This window comes from Osmerus eperlanus, chromosome 7, assembly GCF_963692335.1.
Source record: "Osmerus eperlanus chromosome 7, fOsmEpe2.1, whole genome shotgun sequence".
Classification (NCBI taxonomy): Eukaryota; Metazoa; Chordata; class Actinopteri; order Osmeriformes; family Osmeridae; genus Osmerus; species Osmerus eperlanus.
In genome coordinates this window covers 18,936,733-18,961,598 of record NC_085024.1, presented here as the reverse complement: position 1 = coordinate 18,961,598, position 24,866 = coordinate 18,936,733, and the positions used below count along the sequence as shown (strand labels likewise).

General features: G+C 45.9%; 5 protein-coding genes across 8 annotated transcripts; 2 read left to right on the top strand and 3 right to left on the bottom strand.

Annotated features, from left to right (window-relative positions):
• Positions 1–1,545: 1,545 nt before the first annotated feature.
• Positions 1,546–8,964, top strand: LOC134023853 (zinc finger protein ZFAT-like). The gene is made up of 17 exons (XM_062466211.1): positions 1,546–1,738; positions 2,280–2,441; positions 2,680–2,934; positions 3,212–3,394; positions 3,523–3,751; positions 3,912–4,728; positions 4,810–5,299; positions 5,422–5,654; positions 5,787–5,871; positions 6,008–6,157; positions 6,324–6,497; positions 6,985–7,073; positions 7,189–7,330; positions 7,438–7,562; positions 7,703–7,865; positions 7,977–8,110; positions 8,341–8,964. Exons 1-17 carry the CDS (start codon positions 1,720–1,722, stop codon positions 8,569–8,571), a joined length of 3,681 nt encoding a protein of 1,226 aa, XP_062322195.1. The 5' UTR covers positions 1,546–1,719; the 3' UTR covers positions 8,572–8,964.
• Positions 8,955–11,234, bottom strand: rbfa (ribosome binding factor A). Of its 2 annotated transcripts, none has more exons than XM_062465575.1 (7): positions 10,898–11,234; positions 10,715–10,745; positions 10,339–10,506; positions 10,051–10,163; positions 9,796–9,880; positions 9,643–9,707; positions 8,955–9,526 (listed from the first exon to the last, which is right to left on the bottom strand). In XM_062465575.1, exons 1-7 carry the CDS (start codon positions 11,140–11,142, stop codon positions 9,148–9,150), a joined length of 1,086 nt encoding a protein of 361 aa, XP_062321559.1. In that variant the 5' UTR covers positions 11,143–11,234; the 3' UTR covers positions 8,955–9,147. The 2 variants fall into 2 exon arrangements, with proteins under 2 accessions (XP_062321559.1, XP_062321560.1); XM_062465576.1 differs by having other exon boundaries at positions 8,955–9,524; positions 9,653–9,707; positions 10,898–11,233.
• Positions 11,235–11,313: 79 nt separating this feature from the next.
• Positions 11,314–16,157, bottom strand: adnp2a (ADNP homeobox 2a). Its single transcript, XM_062465571.1, has 4 exons — positions 15,864–16,157; positions 15,139–15,253; positions 14,910–15,002; positions 11,314–14,801 (listed from the first exon to the last, which is right to left on the bottom strand). Exons 2-4 carry the CDS (start codon positions 15,244–15,246, stop codon positions 12,225–12,227), a joined length of 2,778 nt encoding a protein of 925 aa, XP_062321555.1. The 5' UTR covers positions 15,247–15,253; positions 15,864–16,157; the 3' UTR covers positions 11,314–12,224.
• Positions 16,158–17,071: 914 nt separating this feature from the next.
• On the bottom strand, positions 17,072–20,973 carry zgc:136493 (uncharacterized protein LOC692276 homolog). Of its 3 annotated transcripts, none has more exons than XM_062465566.1 (5): positions 20,068–20,469; positions 19,122–19,672; positions 18,598–18,776; positions 18,430–18,526; positions 17,072–18,220 (listed from the first exon to the last, which is right to left on the bottom strand). In XM_062465566.1, the coding sequence occupies exons 1-5, from the start codon at positions 20,299–20,301 to the stop codon at positions 18,067–18,069; spliced, it is 1,215 nt and encodes a 404-aa protein (XP_062321550.1). In that variant the 5' UTR covers positions 20,302–20,469; the 3' UTR covers positions 17,072–18,066. The 3 variants fall into 3 exon arrangements, with proteins under 3 accessions (XP_062321550.1, XP_062321551.1, XP_062321553.1); XM_062465567.1 differs by lacking the exon at positions 20,068–20,469 and adding an exon at positions 19,956–19,976; XM_062465569.1 differs by lacking the exon at positions 20,068–20,469 and adding an exon at positions 20,787–20,973 and having other exon boundaries at positions 17,073–18,220.
• Positions 20,392–24,751, top strand: LOC134023439 (protein Jumonji-like). The gene is made up of 7 exons (XM_062465565.1): positions 20,392–21,102; positions 21,375–21,492; positions 21,795–21,936; positions 22,349–22,518; positions 22,617–22,787; positions 22,903–23,090; positions 23,327–24,751. Exons 1-7 carry the CDS (start codon positions 21,058–21,060, stop codon positions 24,089–24,091), a joined length of 1,599 nt encoding a protein of 532 aa, XP_062321549.1. The 5' UTR covers positions 20,392–21,057; the 3' UTR covers positions 24,092–24,751.
• Positions 24,752–24,866: the final 115 nt, after the last annotated feature.

Sequence of the window (24,866 nt, the reverse complement as noted above, 5' to 3'; positions counted from 1 at the left end):
TAATCTTCAAATTAACAACGTCGGAACAAGTCAAGGAACGACCTAGCTTGCGACAGTTTAGTTACGCTCACATTGTCTGAGTAGTTACTTTTTCTCTACTTGGCTAGTAGCTTACTAGTTAACTTGTTAACGTTAGCTAGCTAGCTAGCTAATATTTGCATTTAGTTAGCTAGCAAACGTTAGCTTTCCTGTCTGCAAGTACAAGTTAATTTTGACATGACTTAGGTCTCCCAGCCGGTTACTAGTGGAAACAAGCTTGCGTACTTACTGAATTGATGGGTTCTCCAATTCATTATAATGAAACTAAATTAGCCAGCCATTAAAGAACATTTTATGATTATTTTAGCCTCGGTGAAATCTAGTTCAGGTACAAATGATGGGCGATTTATCTTTGCCTATCCGATAGCTATATTTAAACAATGTATATATGGTATTGATGTATCGGGTAAAAAAAAGAAAAGAAAAAGCTGTTCAGACAGATCTTTCAAACGATGGACATTTTTTGTTAAAATAATACAAAAAATACTTGACTAGGTGTGAAATAACTGAAGCTGTCTAAGATAAGGGACTAGCGGGCTAAGATCACTAACTAATATGACGTTTATTATCGTGATATTCCACAGTACATGATTCCTGTCAACCAGCAGAGGGCAGCCAAGGTCAAAGTCGACCTTGTAAAATTCCATGTCCTTTATTGGACTGGCGAGTGTGAATAAACATGGAGCAGCTCTCTCTGTTTAGCACTCAGTGAAGGTTGGTTGTCAGTTGTTGTAAACATCCCCGACTGGAAGCTGTGTTTATGTACCAACTTCCAGTAGGATGTTTTCTCCTCCTGGCCTCCCCAGACTCCCACTGGTGTGTCAGTAGTATAACTTGTTTATACTCCACCTGTTTAAGAGGCATAGGATTCAGGTTGGTTGCTTTTTAGTACATTTCAAACATTCTGTTGCGACTTTCTGTCTCATCGCTGTACACATTCTGTCTGGCCTCTTACGACGTCCTCTCTGGCCTCTCTGTAAATATTCCATCTGGACCCTGAAAACATCCTGCCCAGCCTTTGTAAACATCCTACACTCAGCTCTGGCCTGTGTGCGGCTGGGAAGAGGCGGTTTACCCTGGCTGGATTGGTGACCGTCTGCCACACTCCTGGGGACAAGGAATTGTTAAGGGTACACTGTGACTCGGGCCCTTTAACTACCCACTCACCCTCCTCTATCGTAGACTGCCTCTGTTGAAGTCGGTTCCATTTATTTTGTTATTAGATACACTTTGACTTTGTCTTCTTAATGATTTTATAAATAAACTGAAATATGAGTTAATTGTTTCTGTGTCTGTTTGGCTTGTTGGGAGTTATGTACAAACATTGGATAAAGAGTGTGCTTACATACTTGACAAAAATGACATACAGACATCAAACAGCGTTTTGGAGATGCACACGTGTCTCTAAAACAGCCATAATCATCAAAGTTGACAAATTGCTGAATTTGTTGTCTTTTGTCCTCCTAACCACAAGTGGCGCTCATGCGGATACCCGTTGCCCAAAAAGCTGCCCTGCCGATCACCTCGAGACTTCATCCGCCATACTAGGCATCGCAGATTCGCCAGAACCTTACCTTTATTTAACTAAAATTGAGAATTACAACTGCTTATTATAAAAACGTATCAGTAATGCATTTTTGCCAATTAATGAAAAAATATCTAGTCTAGATTGTGGGAAATATGAGCACGTCTAAAGCAGGTAAAAACCATGTTTTTGAACTGTTTGTTTTATCTGACTGGCCGAATTTCAGTATGACAGAAGCGCGTACAAGGTAAAACTAGCAAGCATTCCAAGATTTTAGAACTCTTGTGTATTGCATTTAAACATTTGTATTTAAAATTCGCATATCGGTTATATGTATTTTTCTGCGTCCACTCTGGTAACTTTGATCAGTTTGCGTTTGCGTTCGTCACAATACCAAAGTGTCACGAAACTACTGTTGTCTTATTTCATTACTAACAACACACAGTCGAACTATGATTATTGATGATAGCGAACAGTAAAATGCAGCTTTCCTCGGGGCGATGCTATAACAATGGTTCAACCGAAGTAGTGAAAAACTATTCACAACATAGCATTTACCGATGCAATGACTTACCATAGGGTGAAAGGAAGGGAGTTGTTTTATGTAATATTATCCTTGGCATATGTTTTACATTTCCTGAGCCAGTAAATTCCTCCAGAATAGGATTATGACTGTCATATGAAGTCCCCCCGCTTTACCTAATCTTGTCAACAGGTGATGTTGCAATCTACATGTGTAAACTATGCAACCAGTTCTCGAAACAGCGAGACCAGCTTCTGCTCCACTGCACCCAGCAGCACCAGGCTGCAGAGCTGCCTCAGGACGAGATAATAGTATCTCTTCTACCTCTATCAGGCCCTCCCCAGGAAGCCACAGGTTAGACATTGCAGACTGCCTGACATGCAACCAAACACATCTACATGACTACAACCACCACATATACACAACCCAAAAATATTGGTGTGAAAAAATAAGATATAAGATAAATTGACAAACCGTACAGCACAGGCTTCACTACAGGCACCTCATTAAATGATAGCATCATATAAAACCAATACTATAAATCTTCCGAATGGGGACATACTTATCCCATGTCCCTCTTCTGTCACCACAGACAGCCATGTGAAACGAAAACGAGGGAGGCCTAAAGGCTCTACCAAGAAGAGCTGTTCTGATAAGCTTGTGGTAGACCTCAACTCTGCCCCTCCTGCCCAGGAGCAGAACGAAGCTGTAGAGGAAAAAGACAAGTCCCTGGACTGCAAAAGATGCAACCGCAAGTTTAGCAACAGACGGCAGATCCTGAAGCACATCTGCCTGATGGCTCTGAAAGATGAGGAAGAGGAGGAGGAGGAGGAGGAGGAGCATTGTGGTGAGTAAAAAAGGGGGGGTCAGATGGCCGAGCGGTTAGGGAGCGGGCTATTAATCAGAAGGTTCAATACCCGGCCGTGCCAAATGACGTTGTGTCCTTGGGCAAGGCACTTCACCCTACTTCCCTCGGGGAGAATTTCCCTGTACTCACTGTAAGTCGCTCTGGATAAGAGCGTCTGCTAAATGACTAAATGTAAATGTGTGTAACATTAGAGAAGCATCGCGGATGACTGCTCCATGATGCTGACGCTGTGGTGTTGTACCATCTCTGTTGTCAGAGCGAGATAGTGAAGGTGGGCCGAGTGCTGAGGAGAAGGATGAGGCAAGAGCGAGAAGCTCCAAGAGGGCCCGGACTCTGTGCTCTGAGAAGTGTTCTTCCATGAAGCAGCCGGAACGTGTGGGAACCCCATGCAAAAACCCCATAATCAATGTGGTTCTCACCGCCCACGAGGCACTTCCGGGTGAGACAGATTAGATGCTCATTTGTTCAGAGTTCATGGCTCACATAACTCCCTATTATACATCTGTGAGAGTGCTGATAGACCGTTAATGTTTGCTTTAATGAAGACAATGTCGTGGTTTTTTGAAGGTGCTACAAAGATAGTTCCAATTGAAGCCACGCCAGCAGAAGCTGGTCCTTTAGCGGATGCTGCCTCTCAGACCATGGCTGCTGGACCCCAGGCTACTGGCTCTCAGGCCTCTGCCCTCCAGGCATCCACCCCCATGGAGGCTGCCCTCCAAGCAGAGGGGCCCAGGAGGGGTTTTCAGGAGTACGCCATTCAACAAGACACCTATCAGGAGCCACTGAAGCCTTGCAGGTTCAGGTTTGAGATTGAGATTGAGATTCAGGTTTCAAGTTAACTCTTGTGAGATGAAAGAGGCCATGGATCATGAACCCTCCGGTTTCTCTTTAACTGGTCAAGTGAAACATGGACATTACACACCGTGTCTCTAACCACTCCCGTTTTGTTCCTCTAGGTCAGTGCAGACCCAGCTAAAGATCTTCACATGTGAGTACTGCAACAAGGTCTTCAAGTTTCGCCACTCTCTACAGGCCCACCTGCGTATTCACACCAAGGAAAAGCCGTTTCAGTGCCCCCACTGTGACTACGCCAGTGCCATCAAAGCCAACTTGTGCGTCCACATGCGTAAACACACAGGGGAGAAGTTCAGCTGCGGCCACTGTTCCTTCAGCTGCCTGAGCAGGGGCCAACTCAGAGTGCACGTAGAGCGCGTCCACCAGAGGATCAAGCAGCACTGTCCTTTCTGCAAGAAAAAGTACTCGGACATCAAGAACCTGCTGAAGCATGTCCGCCAAAAACACAACATGGAAGACGCCAAGGTGAAGGAGGCCTACGACCAGCTGAGGCTGCAGACCCGCGAGGGCAAGAGGCAGCTGCTCTACCACTGCAGCACGTGCCAGCGCAAGTTCAAGAACCAGCTGGAACGCGACCGCCACATGCTAGTCCACGGCACCCAGCGTCCGTTTAGCTGCGAGCTGTGCGACCACGGCTGCACCAAGCTGCCCGTCTTGCAGGCCCACGTGCGGAAACACCCGTTTATCTACGTGTGCTCTTCTTGCCAGAAAAAGTTCATCAGCTCCATGCGCCTGAAAGCCCATCTGCAGGAGGCTCACCCTGACTGGGACGAGGCGGAGGCCTTTCCTGAGTGCATCAGCAGCAGCTTCTGCTTGCTGGAGCCTGGAGACGACCTCAGGAGAGAGATGCTGAAGCAGGACGAGCTGAGGATCGCGCAGGAGTTGGCCCAACTAAACGTGCCCGGGGAGGAGGGAGCACAGGGAGGGGAGGGTGGAGAGAGGGAGCGGGATGGGGATGGGCTGGAGAGGGAGAAGGGGGGAGAGGTGGGTGAGGACAAGGAGGGGGGAGAAGAGGTGACTGAGGAGAAGGGGTTCGAAAGATGTAGGAAGGAGGAGGGGAGAGAGCAGCTGACCAAAGACAAGGGAGCAGGGAGTTGCAGGAAGGAAGAGGAAGAGGGGCTAGAGGAGCTGACTGAGGAGAAGGGGGAAGTGAGGTGTAGTGAGAAAGAGGTGGGGGTGGGGCGTGCAAAGCCGGAGTGTGTCAGGCCGTCTGCAGAGACTTCCATGTCAGACCAGGCTACCGACAGCCCCGATCACCTTGAACCTGCAGAGACGACACAGGAAGTCATCCGTGTAGAGACAGTTGATAGATCACCGAGCATGCAAAGAAAATGTCCTGCTGAGAAGGTAGAGATGCCAGCACACGCACCTGCCGAGGGACTGAGCGCTTTCCAGCAGATAGTGGACAAGATGCAGAAACGTCGTCTGTGCATGGCTCTGTTTGAGAGGATACGAAGGGTGTATGGCGATCTAGAGTGTGAATACTGTGGTAAGAATTAAGAATGTTTTATCACTATAGCAACATGATGAAACCCTCCAGAGGTTCCTAAACTATTTCACTCCCTAGTTTCTTGCCCCTCTTATGTTATTTTTTCCCCCCATGTGTCCCAGGAAAGCTGTTCTGGTACCAGGTGCATTTCAACATGCACGTGCGCACGCACACCAAGGAGCACCTGCACTACTGCAGCCAATGTAACTACTCATCCATCACCAAGAACTCCCTGCAGCGGCACATGGTCCAAAGGCACAGTAATGTGCTGCTGCGCTGCCCTGCCGTGGCCTGCACCTACAACACACCTGACAAGTACAAGCTACAAGCGCACATTAAAACTCACTCCGACCAGGTTAGAACCCATTCCAAAAAACGTTGACTATATACAGCTCATGCAAATGTTCAAAATAAACCTCAGCAGTGTAATAAACAGAAGGTCATGTTTATGTATATGTTTATGTAACCTATTTTTATTTATTTTTAGGAGAAGAAAACCTTCCCATGCCCTGCGTGCGAGCAAAGGTTTACAGAGGACCGACTTCGTTATCACATCAAAACAAGCCATCCAGGTGAGACAGTGCTCAACTAGCCCAGCTTAGTTTAGCTTCTCTTTATACAGCTGTTCATCTTCTTGAGGTTCATTTCCCTTATAACTATGTAAGCAGTCAAAGGCTGCTAGTGGGTTGACACGTGGTGTCATTGCAGAGACTCCAATGAGCGCGCTGACAGCGGTTCTAGGTGTGCGCGTGCAGGTGAAGGGCAAGATCGGCACGCGGCCTTCCAAGTGCCCCTACTGCGACTCCTACTTCATTAGAAACGGCACCGACCTGCAACAGCACATCTGGGCTCACGAAGGTCAGTGTTGAACCAATCACAAAGCTCCTCATGATAAATATATAACTCAGTAGACAGTCTTCCTGTTTCAATATGTAAAACTACACTATAAAATAAAATACTATAATGCATACAGGCATACTACTATTTGTGTTAACTACTGTTTCTAACTGGTTGTCTGGGTTAGGAGTGAAGCCTTTCAAGTGTTCCCTGTGCGACTACGCCAGTCGCAGCAAGAGCAACCTGAAGGCCCACATGAACAGACACAGCACAGAGAAGAGTCACCTGTGTGACACCTGCGGCAAGAAGTTCAAGTCCAAAGTGACACTGCGCAGCCACAGACTGATGCACTCGGACGAAGGCGAGTAAAATATCGCTGTGAAATATTTTACTGTTGACTGCTTTTCTACAGGTACAACTCGTGCACTTTTTGAGGTTCATGTTGTTTAATTGTAACTTGGTTTAACTGCATGCTCTTATGTTTTTTCCCTTTGGCACTTATTAGTTTTTTCACAATATATGCTTCATGTTTTGGCTGCTCGCAATGTCTGGGGCATCTCGTTGTTATAATTAGTGACCTATGCACTTTTGTAAAGCTCTCTCTTGGAAGTCGCTTTGGATAAAAGCGTCTGCTAAATGAATACATGTAAATGAGTCTAGAGCCACCTGTCCACCGCCAGTCACTAAAATACTTGCAGTGCTATTGCTTCTACCACTGCAAATACTGACAGTATTATTAACAGTGCTACTATTGCTGTTACGTCATGCCGAAACGGAGGACTCTGACAAAGGCTAATGTTCTCTGCCTTGTAACTGACTTAAGTTATCCGGACGTTTTTGTCTCACAGGAAAGCAGTACAAGTGTACCGAGTGTGACTATACGGCTGCGTACAAACCAGGGCTGCTGAGGCACATGGAGCAACACGCCTCGTTTAAGGTGGATGTCTGAAAACAGTTTGTCAGTTTGTCATCTTCACAGGGAAACTCAAGGCCCTACCTGGTTGGAACAAATGATGAATCTTATGCCTATGATTTGATAAATGTGTTCCCAGCCTTTCCGATGTGCTCACTGCCACTACTCCTGTAATATCGCGGGACCCCTGAAGAGACACTACAGCAGGAAGCACCCCGAGGAGGAGTACCACAATGCCGGACCTGGAGGAACAGCCATCCCAGAAGCTGTGGAACAGCAAGGTCTGGGTGTCTGTCTGTATGGACTTTTTGATTCATGTTATACCAGTGTCGTATTCCTAAAAATGCTTGCTCCTGTGTCTATGCTCCACACACACACCCCTTTCCAGGTGGTGTAAACTGCCCAGTGTGCGAGTTTGCCTATGGAACCAGGTGGGAGATGAATCGGCATCTAAAGAACAAGCATGGCCTACGCCTGGTGGAGAATGATGGAGCTGGTGTCACCCACTGGGAGGTGAAGTACCCACCCCCTCCTCTGTGCTATATAACAAAACAAAATCACAGCCCACTGCAAATGAATAAACTCAATCATAGCCCACTTGTGCATCCTAAAGCTCCAATGTCGCCTAACCCTTTCGGTCTCTGCCATGTCAGGTGGTGGAAAGTGTGGAGGAGCCCACCGCTCAGTACCTTCAAGTCACTGAGGCTGATGAGGTGCAGGAAGATCAGGGGGTGGAGACCACCCAGGAGGTGCAGACCACCGAGAGGACAGAGACGGCAGCAGCGGCCCTCCAGGGCCTGCGCTTCACAGAGAATGGTCCGTTTTAGATTAAAAAATGCTCTGTGATCTGACTTCAGACATCAATGGATTTTGACCCGGCCTTTTGTGTGTGTCTGTGTATGTATGCTTGTGTGTGTGTTTGCGTAGGAGTTGTAACATCAGCCGAGGGACTCGAGCCCTCAACGATGAACATCCTCCAGCAGATCATTGAGCTCGGCTCAGAGAGTCACGAGGCTTCAATGGTTGCCATGGCACCTGGCACAGTGACTGTGGTGGAGCAGGTAAACAACTGTCATGTCCTACTAGTATCTCACCACTCCCTCTCTGACCCCACACTCGCCATGTTACCCCTTGTCTACAAAATAAATGGTCTCTGTCACAAATCAGTGTCTTACCCACTGTGCACTTGATGGGTGATCAACTCAGATGCTCAAAAAAACGGGTCTAGTTATGATGTTCGTGTAGAGACCTGACTGCCGCATTACTGACTCACCTAACTGCTTTGCTCCAGGTCGCGGAAGAGTCGTCCGTGGGTAACCATAGCGACCAGGCCGTATTGATCCAGGAGGCATTCCAGCGAGCGGTGGGCCTGGGGGAACAGCACCACCTAGTGGTGGCTTCAGACAACCTGGAGGGCATTGAGACAGTGACGGTCTACACACAGGGAGACAACGCCAACCAGTTCATAGTCTATGTCCAGGAGGCCCTGCAGACACAAGAACAGACTGTGGAGACAGACTAGTTACGTCAAAAATCATGGAGGATCAGAATCACCGCGTGTTGTCTTACTGACAGCTGATCCGCCTACTGCCCTTTTATGACTTGAAATGTATCATTTCATTATTTTTGAGTGTATAATTTTATACAAATGTCATATTTGCATTTTATACGAAGTCAAGTGTTTAACTCCTGAGAATACTGAAACAGATTTACATTTTCCATTCTCTCTCCAATGGATTGTGAATCTGGGACACACACACCTGTGATACCGAGCCAGCACCAGGGGTGACGAGTAGCTATTGCAGTTTCTTTTGCACAGAATCTAATTCATTTGCATCCTTCTGAACCGTCTATTTAAACAAGATGGAGCAACAATCTGAAACAATAAAAAGTTATATCATGACATACTTTTTGACGTAAGGTTTATTGGCATTTATATAATACAAAACTAAACACAATATCCCAGTGATCAATGTCTTCAATGCAGAAGATCAAATTCTTTACAATATTCCTTCCATCCCCTCACTGAAGTATGTATTTAAGTCACACTGCCCCAGATATCCAGTACACTGAATATCACTACACAGAAAGTATTTTATTAGGACTTCTTGTCCTCATCTGCCATCAGTTCTTTGAGCTGAACTTCTTCCTGGCTGAAGGCTCTGTCTTCCTCAGGCTCTGCTCGCTGACCTTGTCCCATTTGTGCTAGCAGAAACTCCCTCGGCGTGATGTCATCATCCATGGGCCGTTTGGACTTCTTCTTCTTGGCGATAATTTTCTGCTTCCTGTATTCCTCCAGAGCCGCCAGCTGTGCCTCTGTAAAAGCTGGTGACGATACCTCAGATTCCAACCCTGCTTCCTTGATACGGAGCTTATAGTCCTGGATCTGACGGCCAAGGGCCTCGTGGTCGACACCGAACAGAACCGGCTTCACAGCCACAGCAGGGGAGTGGGTCTCTGCCATATGCAATCGTTGTCTGGAGGACAGGGCAAAAAAACTGTCAACAATGGGACTATTACACATCAGCCTTTCTCTGTAGTATAGGTATAACTTCCATGACAGCAGCCTGGGTCAGAAATAAAACATTCTTACCCTTCATCAGTGTAACCATCAAGGTCCTTTGGTCCAAAGTCAGCTTCCTTTAGGAGCATCTCTACCTACAGGCGACACCCTCCATCATCACCCAACCTCTCAACTGCCCTCACATGCTCATGACTGTGTGTGAACTTAGTGAACGCCACATACCTTGGCCATTGCTGCATACTGTTTATCTTTGATGAATACCAGGGGAGGCACACCACCCATGGTTTGGTGGGACATGATCAAGTACCTTGAAACACACACAGACATCACATTTAGCCACTACAACTGCGAATCCTGGTGGGTTAGAATTTACCACAGCATATTTGCACACAACTCAGTTTTGATACTTGATGTTTACAGATGTATGTATGCAAGAATGTACAGCTGACGGGGTTGGAGTCGGGAGGTGCAGCTGACCTAATTCTAGGACTGCTCCTTTCCAGAGCCATCTGAATAACATCATCTTGTTCTGATACTCCACTGATCTTCCAGTACACTCGGCAACTGGAAAAATCTGGAGACATTGACACCTTACACACAAACAAAATAATCAGATTAGAATATGTAACACTGACTGTACAAGCACACAAAAGGTTTTAAATAAATAAACAGTGATATTAGTAACGTGCATGGTTGTAGTTTGGAATGTGACAAGAGTGAGTAACAGCGTGTAGAAGGTAAATGGGAAGTATACAGCGATCCTACTTTGGAGATCTCCACGCCGTAATTGATGACCTTCGAGTTGAGTTCTGGGGAGGTCAGCAGTTCGGAGATGGCTTTATACAGAACCGAGTTCAATATCCGGGTCCGCTGTGTATCCTCCTGGCTCTGCTTTTTAGGTATCTTCACAAAGTCTGTCTGACTAGGTGCAGACTTACAACACAAAGAAAGCCTAGTCTCAGACGGACACAGAACACATTCATTCAAAATGCAACGTTCCTACCTTCCTTTGCCTCGAGAAATCAGTTATTTTACATTACAAGTGACAGTTGTGTCTAGAAGAGTAATGTACTTTAGGTGAAAGATTAGCTGAAAAAACAAGGCTCTTGGATGTTGCTACACCCATATGTAAAGCACTCACCCGGGGTGGCGTTTCGTACCAGCCTTTCTTTCTGTTGAGGATAACCGGGAATGTAACTGTATTAGAATGCTAGCAGATCACACTACACATTAGCCAGCTAGCTAGCCATCTATACTGACTGGCCGGGCTATACAGAACAAATAAGTCGGCTAAATAACTAAACCAGTTTAGTGACTCACTCACTTGGATTTGTTTGCAAACTTTTTCATTAAGCTTTTAGCTTCATTGACAGCCGAAGTATGTACATCTTTCCTCTCAGTCCCAGCTGCAGCGTAGAGCTGCTTGCTGGTGTTTTTTTCCAAGCATGGGTGATATCGACGACAGTCAACTTCTTTGTCGACTGACATTTTCGTTGCCCCTCCACTGCTCACGTAATACTGACGGAGAACACATGGCCGTAGTCTGGAATATGTAATAATAGTAAACATAACGGTAGTTCAGCTAACGCTGTCGACTACGTTGACGAGTTAGCTACACTGCTGAATAGTTCATTCGTCACTCAACTAGTGATGCCTTGTGACGTACGGCACTAAGGGAGAGGTAATCAATAGGATCATGGATCTACCCATTGGTTCAACTGGTCGTTCAAGTTGATCAGCCTACAAACAAGCGGATGTGGTTTATTCATTCCAATCATAAAAAACAATCAGCATTTTACAAATATGGGGATGTATTTGGACGATATAAAACAATGCCACTTAAATGAAGAAAAAAAAGACATCTTGCTGGACGTAGCGCACAATGGAAAACTGTTGTATGAGGAATTAACTTCAACAGAAGAACTGAGGCACTTGTCCTATGTGCGTTTCATCATGGACCATGTCTTAACAGTGTGTGTGTGTGTGTGTGTGTGTGTGTGAGAGAGAGAGCGCGCGCGCGCGCACACGCAATACTAGGTATAACATCTTATATACTAAAGCGTATACATCTCTGAAGCTGTGCTGTAAACAGGCAGGGAGAGGCTGTACCATTAACAGCAGGTAAATAAATATAATGGGTTAAAATATACACGCTGTTGACAAGCATGTATAAACCTTACACATAAAAATTCTACCAAACTGTCTTGGATACAAAATGAGTCAACATAGTAATCATCTAAATGTGCACTTGTGTCAGTAAACTCAAGGATATAATGACAATTAAATGGTTACTTTCTAAACACTCATTCTCAAGTGACTTTACATCATTTCAGGTCTCTTCTCAGTGCCTTCAAAGCTGTCTAAATGACAGCTTACTTTACAATTGTCACTCAAGATAAGAAAATAATAACCAGCACCATCAAAGTTTAATACATCCAAAATATATCCTCTAGATCACACATATAATCCTCTAGAATAGATCCACACAAAATGGTTAATATATTGTATATATCCGGTCTTTTCAGTTACCCCATGGTGTATAAATACATCTCTCATCACTCAAGTACATTTAGGTATCCTCTGTCTTCCCTCACCATCAGTTAGAAATGTGTATTTTCTGTTCCCAGCATGTAGAGTTGTGTACCATGTCTTTACAATCCCTCAGTTGGCATTTTGTCTGCAGGCAGTTCTCCAGACTGGGGTTGTCTAACCGGCTCTACAGCAGGGAAAATAAGGTTGTGTTTCACCTTTGAGACCTCTGTCATGTTGAAGCCCAAGAATATAGCCGCCTTGTGCCTCTGGATGGCTTTCATACACTTGCTCCGCTTTCCCCCGAATAAAGATGCCACGTCAGTCCGGTTGAACCAGAGACGACCTGCCAGCGCCTCCTGTTCCTGCCTCGATAGGTAGGGCTTCTTGTTGAAGTAGCGTCCAAGGAACAACTTTCTGTCCTCGAACGAGCGCATCTCCATTCCCGTGGGGTCCAGCACCATGGGCACAGATGGGTCAAAAGTAACAGTTTGGGACTCCTTACCTTGGACTTGACCCCGAGTCTTAACCTTCCCCTGGCCCAGGTCCTTCCTCTGGTCCAAGGCAGCAGTGAGGGGAACCAATCCATTGACTGTCTGACTGTTGGGGTCAGGGTTGATCAGCCTCTCTGCATCTTTAGCAGCCTTTGGGGCACAGCGACAGCGCTGCACATGAATGGAGATCGTCTTAGCGGTAGACTTGTCTGCATAGACTCCCAGGCAGTACACACACTTGAAGGCCGGGGACTTTAGGATGGCGTGAATTGTGGGAACGATGTGGTGCTTAATTCTGAGATGCTGCTCGTACTCTGTGCTGCTCTGAGGCTTCTCCGGACAGAAAGGACAGCCGTCTTTAGGCAGAGTGGGGCAAGGCAACTTGCCAGCCTCCTCAGACATCTGGAGATAGATCTTCTCTCTCGAGGCGGTGACCAGGACCAGGTTTAAGTGTTTGAAGCCCAGCAGGTCCTGAGGCACGCTGGTGCTCATGTCGAACGAAGGGATGACCAAGTGACCCTGCTCATCTGTTGTCAGTTTAAACTCTTTTTTGAGCCGGTCTCTGTTGGCGCTGTGAGCCAGGCTGTGCTCCTGGGTGCAGTGCTCCATTATCTGGCGGATGGAGTAGAAGATGAGCGGGCAGAACAGGCAGCGCAGACCATGGAGAAGATGCTGGAAGATTCCCTTATCAGAGAGTAAAATCTGACATCTGGTGCACTTCACCGTGTTCCGCATCCTCCTCAGGAACTGGGTGCGGACCACCAGCTCTTTGGGTCTATCTGAAGAGCTGCTCACAGCAGCGGGCAGGGTTGAGCCAGGACTCTGATTGCGAACCAAACCATTACCCAGCACAGGGACTGATAGGGATTGGCTGGGCTGCGGTTGAGTCGTCACCAGGATAGGTGCTTTATTGACCACCTGACCCACACCTGCAGTCTGGACAGGCACTGCCATCTGCACAGTCTCTAGGGTGTAGGTCGGAATGCCATTAACCTTGTTGCCCGTGGGGACAAGCCTGACAGATTGAGTGGAGAGCATCTGACTACGGGGCGCTGGCTGAGGAATAGGCATCCTTTGGGTCAGCATCAAGGACTGATTGCCTCCCACACCTACTCCCATTCCAACCCCCAACTTGTTCTGGACACTGATCTGAACCCCTGGAGGAAGGAGGACCTGACGAGTCTGCTGCTGCGAAACCCCAACAGTGATTGGCTGTTGCTGAGCCACCTTCACAGTAATAGGTCGCTGCTGCTGGGCCATTCCCACAGTGATTGGCTGCTGCTGCTGAGATACCCCCACAGTGATAGGCTGTTGCTTAGGGTTGTTGAGCAGCATGCTGATTGAGGTGTTTTTCATGGGGGACATTGTGGTATTAGTCTGGTTGTTCTGCAGCGCTGCCACTGCTGAGCTTGTCAGTATGAGGCCCTTAGCGGACGTCTGGGGGGGTAGCAGAACCTGGCGGGCCCCTGGAGAGCACACCAGAGCTGTGGGTGTGGAGGGGGGAGCCAGCAGCACCGTGCCCGAGGACGGCCCCTTAGCTGTGACTGGCTGGCTGGCCCTGGACACCAAGGACACTACTCTCTGCACACTACGGGGAGCGAGGTTGGGCAGGCTCTGCTGGCTACCGTTTTTGCCGGTCCTGCTGTTGACATGCTCCATGATAAGTGGCCGGATCTGAGCGTGCACCTCACGGTGTTTGTCTGAGCTCAGGATGTGGTAGAGCAGGTGCTCGGAAGTCTCTGCCGGCATGCTGCACTCGCGGCAGTGGAACTGGGACAACTTGGTGCCGCCTAGCCCAGCCGTTTGCTCGGCTGCGCTGCGCTGCCCGAAGTAGCGTGTCAGTAATTGTCTGTAGTGATTCACGAGTACGTGCTTCCTCATCACGTAGATGAGCGAGTCGTGGAATCCACAGTTGCGGCACGAGTATTTGTCGCCCACGTTGGCGGTAGAGAAGACCACAAGAGTCTGGGAGGCAGAGGCTGGGGCAGACGTCTGCGAGGTCTTAGCGACGTTGCCATGGAACAACTTGACATGGTGGCTGATAAGGTCAGGGTGGCTGACGAAAGGGCAGCTAGGACAGGTGGTGAGGGTGGTAAGGTCCACTTCCTCCTCATGGCAACGCTGAACATGGCCTCTGAACGTGTACCAGGACCGCGTGGAGAACCAGCAAAGTGCGCAGCACAGTGTCTCTGTACGGTAGCCCCACTGTATGGAGGTAGAGATAATATGTTTTAAAGACAACATAGCACGTCCTCTAACATAATAGCCCAACAGGAGTGGAGAGCAAACATTCCAGATAAACTATCGACATACCTTTTTTCTCCGTTTGCCATTATAACCATCTGTGAAGTCATCCCACTCTGTGTTCTCAAAACAGTCATCACCGGCATCAAAGCACTTCAGCTCCTTTAAAAACACATAATTACAGACAACAATGATTTTGAGGAAAACATTTGTGGGGGAAAACGTAATTCATATTCTAGTTCCGGTTAACTAGAAATAATATTGTTGGATACATGCCAGCACATCCAGCTGAACGTACCTCCAATAAATCTTTACAACTGTCAAGCCCAATGTCACTAAGTATACTTTTCACTCTTTTACGCGACTTCCGTATTTTGTCCAGTTTCTCCACGGGTAGTTGGTACATGTTTGCCCTGGGAAGAAAGTAGTCACAGCAGCAGGTAAGCTAGCTGAATGAGAAAGTAAACAACAGTGGAGAATGATGATGCTCTCGTGCATCACTGGGACGGAATAATTAGTTGACAATCGCTAATACAAAGAACAGCAGCAGAATACACAGTATAACATTTTAAGCTTTAACTGGATAGCTAACATCGCTAGCTCTAGGTCTACCGCTCTGGTGGGACTGGGAGGTTCCAAAATGACTAGCTAATGTACACAGATAGCTAGAGCAACCACTGGCCGTGGGAGCTAACGACGTTTTTAGTTTTTTTCTTCAATATTGAAGGTTTTAGCTTAACGGACTTGCACCCAGGGGTTGAAGCAATGACATTGTTTGTTGATGTTGAGCTATCTGAACTAGCGGGATGCTAGATTAGGTGTCTAGCTAGCGTGCATAGATTTACATGTTCATAGACAAGTCACTGACTACCAGAAGGTAACTTAGTCACCGCTCACGCGTTTGGCGGCAGAGTTTAAATCCAAACGACTTGATAAGAAAGACGAACTAGAGAAAACAAAGTGAACCTAAAGTGTGGCAAACCATTATGTCAGTAGCGGATATACTTTAGAAAGGCAAGCTACCTTTGACGACCGGGCTGGCCGTGGAGAGAGAAAGCTCTGGACCGATAGCGATAGCCTGCCCGTGCGTCTGGTTTCACCAATCCGGTGGAGAAGGGCTACTTCGGCGTCACGTCATAGGCGCAGAGCGCAGCTATTACAGATGTTCCTCGATGTATTCAGTTTGCATGCGTTTATAATCTAGTCAATATACCATGTAAGTGTGAGTTTCATCTATATTTGATCCACCATTTGTTTAGACTGTTCTGAGCATCTTCTAACTCAGAAAGACCAACATGGCTGACAGGAAGTGAGGAAGTGACGTAGGCTGATTAACATATTGCATGGTTAAGACTTTTCAATGAGGTGAAAGTGCCCCTCACTCTTCCCTTGGTTAACTGATCACAATGAACTAAGGTTAACCTCGACATCAGCCTTGACCTTACCTGTAACCTTTAGGTGTGCCAGCCATTGACTTAGCACCTGTTACCAAGCCTCCAAACCTATTACAGCTTTATTCCCAACCTATTTGAAGAGCTTGGATGCTAAACTAACCCTGGCATTCAAAATGCTCTTTTAGTTTCAAATACAGCCCTTTACTTTCACAACATAATGTAGAGTTTCAGGTAAGAGGGTAAGAATGGAGGTGAGACAATGCAAACTCAGTAATATCCAATCTTTTGATCTGTGTAAACATCTACCTCAGTACTGGTCAATCAGTCTGTCCAGGTGTGCATCATTGCATGACTTAATAGTGGTGTAATACAGCTGGTAAAGTTGTGACATCCAACTCTGCTAATCCCTTCACTGTACAGCCTGTCACAGCAGACAAAATTAAATAAATGATGATAGTTTGTGTGGACGTGTAGATAGTTTTGGGTAGGTTTTTCATGGCCAGCTCCCTTTTCACTATCATGTATCTACAAAGTATGTTGCAGTATGCAATAATGTAGGCTACCTTACATCTCCTCCTTTGGCCAACACCAGTATTATCCTCACCCCGTGAGTAGACCATCCAATGTTGCCACACCCCTAAGTACTTGTTGTCTGCCAGAAACAGCTCTTACTGGTTGTCAACACTATCTGACAGGCCACTCCATGTGGAGTAAGGGTCCTTGTGTAAATTAAATGAATGAAACACACAAGGTTTAAACTTGAAAGTTAGGCTGCTGATTAATGGCATATTAACAACAAAACTACGGGTTACTGTTTCCAATTTATTTATTTTCGGGTTCTAGTAGGTCCTAGCAGTATAGGAAAACATAAAGATAGGTTTATTTTTTTAACTTATTTTTCATTCCAAATCAAGAAGGTATCTTATTTTAAAGTCTTTTTTTTTTTTTACACATCCTGACCACTAACTCTGCAATCGAATCATTCTTTGCATCTTTGAAACATTCATGGAAAGTACTTCTTAGATTGATAAAGTTAGTTGCCTTACCTATACATGCCTCCCTGACAACTTTGGAATCAATGATTTGTTTAGCTTGGTGAAACATTTTCCATTCCAAGCAGTTAAATAACTACCCCTCCAACAAAAACTTTGGTCAAGTCTCAAGCCTTTACCCATATGTAATATTCAATGGAGATTGTACAGCAATATCAAAAACAAAAACATAAATCTTGTCACCTAGCCTACCTTAAGTTAAAAGACAAGATGGGAAGCACACAGCAAAATTGGTAGCATTGAACAAAATTATCTAATGTCTAAAGACATATACTTGTAATATGGTATAACATTACAAAAGCAGTACTATTTAGATCAATTTCTTCTTGTTGGTGACTTCACAGCTTAACATCTTCCATGCGCTTGCACTTATTCAACCATTTATTCAGGCAAAAAATGCCTGAATTCATCTTTATTTATATGAGAACAATCAGCGCTATATTACACTTTGCTTTGTATAAATTCTAATAAATTAATGACAGAAAACAGTGACATAATCCTGCTGCAAGTTTTCTGAAATGGGTGAAAACACCATAATAGGCGTTAACCTCCCCTACGCAACTCCTCTCTAAAGAGCAATGAAAACATTTACTGATGTATATAGGAATAATCTATAACACTAATGATCAATTATAGTGATAGTTACTGTGTTTTTCATTAAAAAGGTGTCAGGGCATAAGCTCTTTGATGTGAATGGTATAAGGGTTTTGCAGTGTTCGCTGTGGTAAGAAGGGCAAGGCTACACAGGTTTTCAGCCCCCTCATTAGACTCCTTTACAGCCTAAGCTTTGACCTCATCAGGGGGTGTGGTCCCCGACAGTCCCGCTAGGGCGTTGGTCACCATTCTCTGGACCATGATGCCACTGGTTTCCAGTGTGTGGGTGCCCAGGTGGGGCAGGATGATCACATTGGGGAGGGCTGCCAGGGGATGGCCTCTGGAGGGGAGAGAACACAGACTCAGACCAGCATCCACTCACAACCAGGACAGTCCCAGGTAAGGCCGTGTTCACACCAAACACGAAGCGAATTATTCGCGCGTCGAGATTACATGTAAAGTCAATGCAAACACGCGAATTTGCCTCATACGCGCAAATAATTCGCTTCGCGTTTGGTGTGTACACAGCATAAGGTAGGTCAATCTTACGTGGGTAGGGGTTCAGGGTACGTGACGTCCAGTGCTGCTGCTCTGATCCCCTTTCTTTGTAGGGCCTCCACCAAGGCCTCTTGGTCCACAACGTGCCCTGCCAAACACACACAATTATTGATAGAAATAATTATTTTATTGTGTGTGTGTGTATGTATGTGTTGGTACCTCTGCTGATGTTGATCAATGTGCTGGTAGGCTTCATCATGGCCAGCTCCTTGGCTCCTATTAGACCGCGTGTCTGAGGAGACAGGTTCACCACCACCATGACAAAGTCTGACCTACGTAGCAGATCCTCCAGGATGGGGCAGTAGGTGGCCCCAACCACTCTCTCTTCCTCCTCTGGCCTTCAAACATGCACACAAAAACACACACTTCATATCAACAGTCGCTTCATCATCCAGTCAAGGCACATACAGTATATTACAGACAGGCTGTCAGTGTCATGACTCTAATGGATGAACCCCTACTCATACCCACCTCCACTCTGGCATGGACAAATAAATGATTAAACAAGGTAACAACTTCTGAACTTTATAATAGGAATACAAACACAGTTAGCACAGTTAAGAACAGTGAATGCTTGCACCATCCTGTTACTTTTCTTAACTTTTAGAAACTTAACTTAAAGAAGAAAAAGAGATTGAACCTATAACACGAGCTGGAGAGCCCTGGGTTTAGCAGCTGTGTACCTGCGGTTCCTGTTGTGGTAGAGGATCTTCATGTCAAAGCCGTAAGCCCTCTTGGCCACTTTGTAACCGATTCGACCCATTCCTACAATACCAAGTGTGGCTCCGCTCACATCGGCCCCCAATGAGCTCTCTGGGAGAAGTTCTGTCTCATGGCTCATTGTGAACTGGTGACCTTCCAGGATTTTCCTAGCAGATGCAAGCATTAGGCCCATGCCCAGGTCTGCAGTGGCATTGTCAACCACATGGGGTGTGTTGCACACTTTCACCCCATAGCTGTTGATCATAGGAATGTCTAAATGATCCACCCCCACCCCTCCATTTACAACCACCTTCAGGTTTGGTAGAGACTGCAGCAAGTTTTTGTCCACTTCCAAGGCTGCCCCCCAGACAAACACTGCCTTCAATTTATCTGCAAACATTTTCTGGTCTTTAAGGAACTCATCGTGAGAGATGATTGTGAAGTGCTCCTGGATGATGGGAGCAAAGCAGCGGTATATCCCTCCTGGTGCTCCTAGGGAGGTGGCCAAGATACATGGTTTCTCCATTCTCACCTGGCCCATAGAAATACAAGCTTCAACAGTGGAACACAGCCTAATATTTCATTGTTTCAAAAATAGGCGACATGGTTGAAAGGCTGTCCAGCTCAACTCATATAGACGATATTAATTTGCATATATTGCACTTGTCTTGTATAGTCTTTGACTAGTAATTATATAGACAGAATATATACTTGTCTGTAACAAATCGTGCAGTAAGAACACACAAGGGTAGCCCACGATCAACTGTTAACTCCTTGCAAGGCTACTTCGGAGAAGGGATTTTCTTAACCCGTACCCGCATTCAGGACCGTTTAATGTGTGACAGTATCTGAACTGCATTCCGCTATCTAAAGTGCAGTATAAGTATGTCATAAATTACTCGTTTATAAATATATGATGGTATTTACCAGTTGCGATACAAAGCGTTTCCGTGTCTGTAGCTGAATCCGTACTCTGCATGTGAAATGAAACATTTTGCATCTAGACACAGTTAATCGACTACCATTCCAGCAAGAAGGTCTTAAAACCCGCGCCCATCTATAATAATCAACAGATCGCACATGCGGTGAGCAAGGCAAACTTTCGTCTTGACATAACTTTGGATCAACTTGTCGAGTTTGATTCTCATAATTTGTTATCATAATATTATGGATTCATTATCATATTGTGTATGATTTTCCTGCAATTATAGCATAATAGTGTTCCATCTACATAATAAACATCTAAGTACAAAAAATCATAAAATCTGTTCACGAGATATGTCCCTCCTCTCCTAAGCCACACTGACACACATAAACACAATATTGTTTTTCATTCTCTGCTCTCTGTCACCCCCGCGCGCCCGACAATGTAATCACTGTCGTATCAACTCCTTGCTCACGTCTGTTATCGACACTTGTACTTACACCCGGTCCCTTACACATACAATATACCTCGATCGACCGCTGGGGTATTAGCCCCGGTTTTCTCTCAACGGAGAGAACCACGCCGTTATTAGCATACTAACGTGGCGAAGAGTTCTGATATGTTACAGTTGAAATATTGACATTTCTTTTTTTCTTTGGTGGAAATAATTTGTACATTCCGCTCCGCGAGTATAATTTAACACAAGCTGCAGGGCCCTTACGTGTTGGATCCCAAATGTCTTGGTTGGATCGCTGCATCAACGATTGAGTAGCCACAACACTCTTAGAACATTACTATATAGACGGGTTCATTAATGTATTTATGCTTCAGCGTCGTGGTCGTTATCGGTGGCAGAATCTGTGTTTCTTGCCGTCGATTTCTTCTGCAGGGGAGGGAGAGTCCAGAAGCGGGTTGTCTGGACCACAGGATTTACATGGTCCTAGAAAACAGAACGTAAATGTGTCGGTAGCACCTTCAAATAGGTTTACACAATGAGCACAGATAGACCCAAAAGGAACATCATAAAAAAGAAATACGTAAGTAGTCCTTTGGTACCTTATTATAATAAACATGGTATTTGTCAAGTCAAGTCAAAAATGATTTACAGTAGGCCACTATGGATTAATTACTCGTCATAATACTGTACATCTTTCACAGCTTCCAAATCTCAGCATCTAATGTGTTTGACATGAGAAATCCACAGACACGTATAATGTAATACATTGGCAATAACCCTGGCTGTGAAATGTGCATGTGTGTGTGTGCACATGTGTTTGTGTCAGTGGTTAATCCTCACTGTCCTCTGCAGGATGACAGTGAGGGGATGCCATGGTGTGAGGAGCGGGTGGTACGGAAGGTTCTCTTCCTGTCTTTGAGGGAGTTCCGAAGCGGTCAGCGGAGCCTCCACAGTGTGGCCGGCTCAGGGGGTGAGTGATCTTCCATGTAGGCTATGTGGTGGTAAGTGGTCACTTAATGCTTGAGGGGGTTTATGATTTATTGTCATGATTGATTGTATTCTATTGTTGGTTATTAATATGAAAATACTGTCAATACAATACTGACAATACTGCTAAATAAATGACTAAAAATACTGTACAACAGTAAATTACTTGGGGAGACAACCCAAAGCCTCAGAATGAATGTTTAGTTTTAATGCAGAAAGTTAAATAAAATAGTTTTGAAGTTGTAACAGATGCTATTCTTAACCAACCTATTTCATGACCTGCAGGCTCCTCCGCTAAAGGCCATGGTCTCCGGTCAACACCAAAGGGGGGTCAGACCACGAATAGGCGAACTAACCGTTCACGACGCTTGTCACAAAACCAGCATGGCAGCAAGGAGGCCAAGGAGGACAACCCATACAGAAAGAGGTTTGTCTGCGTGTGTGTGTTGAAGAGAGAAACAGAGGGAGGGAAGGAGGACAGGTGGTGTTGGGTGGGTGAGAGGACACACTCTGTCTTCCTGCTGCCCACCGGCTGCCCTCTCTGGCAGTACTTTTGCATTCAGAGCCAACCATCACATGCACACACAAATATTCAGCAGATATCTGTTGCTCAGTCTGCCAACTGTCTATTCGATAAGAATTGTACATAGTCTGACAGCTGTTAAAATGAGCAAGTGTAGCGTTTGCTGAGAGCTTTGTGTATCTATTGGTGGAGGAGTGGCGTGTCTGATTTTGGTTTGTGCATGACCTCATCTCCACAGCTGACCCAGTTCATAACTGTCTTCTTCCTTTATTCTCTCTCTGTCCATTTGTTCATTCTGAATGTTGCGCCGGGACAGGCCCAGGCTGCAGGTGCAGAGGAAGTTTGCCCAGTCTCAACCCAGTTATCCCAGCTCCACCCCCCTGAAGACAACCCCCCCAGACATTGTTACTGTCGCCTTGTCCTCTGAGATGCTAAATCACAGGCCTCCAAAGACTGAGGACTTCCTCTCTTTCCTCTGCTTACGAGGTTTGACTCACCTCCCAAAGGACACCAGTGCGCGCACACAGACTCACACTCAGACACACACACACACTTGGTTTGAACATGTGTCTTACCTCTTGCAGGCACAGTAGCATTGCCTGGAAACATGGCAAACTTAGGCAGTGTCCAGGATGATGCTGGTCTTCAAAAGGAAGACCCCAAGGACAGAACAGCTGTCAGTCAGAACTCTGCTTCCTGTCTGGTGACAAATAAGAGTAGCAGACGTCAAGGGAAAAAAATGTCCAACAGTGCAGGTAATGCACATGCACACTATCCAATTTACTTCGTAAACTAACCCAATTTCAGATACAAAGATTGCTGTGGATTTTGAGGATGTATGTAATGTAATGACTTTGTGTTGTCCTGCAGTGTTGCACAGCCATGGCAGGTGTTTGAGAGGTAGAGAGCCAAGAGTATCACCCAGGCCAGGAGAGAATGTGCAGGGGGCAGACAGGATGGAGATCACTTCCACAACCATGGGCCTTCCCGTACTCCCAGCCAGGGCCTCAGCCCCCAACCACATCCGCTACCCCAGGGTCTCCCAGCAGCCACCTCAGGTTTGGCGATAACATTATTATAAATTATATAATAACTTACTCTAAGCTGATATATCATATGCCGTTTTTGTGCAAGAATAAACGTTAATACACAGTGAAACTGTCTTGTAGGCATTGTTGTAAGAGCAGGAGTTTGCAAGGTCCAAAAATACTTATAGGCTACACTAAAGTACAACTGTTAATTGTTTGACTGAGACAGGTTTCCATGGTGATAGTTGTGTGTTTGTTTTATACAGGTTTCCATGGTGACTGGGCTCTCAGGGATCACGTCATCAACTCGCACTTCTTTAAGAAATCAGACTTCCCCTCTCCGCTTGCTTCCACCTAGAGCTGCCAGGTCTTCAGGGCAACCCATCAAGACAGCAGCCCCTCCCCACAGGTCATCAGTCCCACCCTCCTCGAGGTTACCATCCCCACCCGTAAAGAGCCCCGCCCCGCCTTCCAGAAGTTGTCTAAACCTAAACAAACCCAGACAGGTCCAAAAGACCAAGCTCTCCCCTCGCAGAAGGCATTCAAACTCCAGGCTCTCCAAACACTCCACCTCTCGCCTCCGCCATCGAAACCCCTGTTGCCCCAAGTCCAACCCTCGCCACACTGCTTGCCGTCGTCATTCTCCCCACACCAACTCAGGAAAGAACCCCAGTTGCATTGCAAAGACATCCAAACAGGTAGTTGTACCCATACAGGTAGCCAGAGGGCAGCAAATCGGACACCTACATGTGCAGGAGGTTGTCCAGCAGAGCAACGAGAGCTTAAGACAGTCCAGGAGGAGACGTGGCCTCCCAGCAGAGACAGACTCCGTCCCTGAGGTCATGGAGGTCAGACTTCAGGTAAGCGGCCCACAGACCCGCAGCAGGACACTGAACCATGTTGGAAAAGTTGGTCGGGACAGTGTTGTAACCAGCCGCCATGTTGGAGCAGTCCAGTCCAAACCTGCTCCCGGACAAAGACAAACTGGTGAGTCTACGCTGACTCGGCAAGCACAGTCCAGCCAGGGATGAAGAAGCTCCTTAGAACCTGTTTGCACTAACATTAAAATAGATGTTTTCTACTGTTTTGACTACTGTTAATTGTAAAGATACTGAATTACAATATCTTCCAATATTATCTACTATGTATGAGAGTCAACAAGCCTATTATCGTGGTGCTCAACAACTTGGTGCTCAACTTTTTGGAGTTGTCTGTCTCTTCACTTGGATTGTCTCATATTGGAAAGGCTTTCGATTTAGAGGACATGAAGGTGACGAGAGGCACTTCTTTTGTGGTCTGGTGTATGGAGGTCTGTTAAACATGTCTGTTTCACTTCTGGTGCTAATATTTTGTTTTATAACAAAAATCTGTAACTCTTGTTGGTCTGTGTTGTCAGTATGCACTGTAGAATTGTATTATCATACCTGAGTATAGACAGCTAAATACTGGTTTGAAGCAATTCCGCTGAAGTCCTCTGACTGTAGGAAATCCAGGTAAGACTAGAATAGATGACTTCAGAGCTAGCTTGTGCTAGATAATGCAAATTAAAATAACATTTTTGCTCTTGCTCCTTAACACTGGTGATGAAACAGTTAGCAATGGTCAAGATGGTTCTGTTGTCTCTGATAGGATAGTCTTTTATAGCTGCCTGATTCATTGGCTTTGACTCTCCGTTCCCTGACGGCCAATGACTGTTCTTAAAATAAAATAAACGTTTACAAACTTGTCTGTTGTACAAAGCAGATTTTCCCTATCCCAGAATACATACACAAATGCAGTCTTATTGCAAAAAATGTGCTTCAGTAA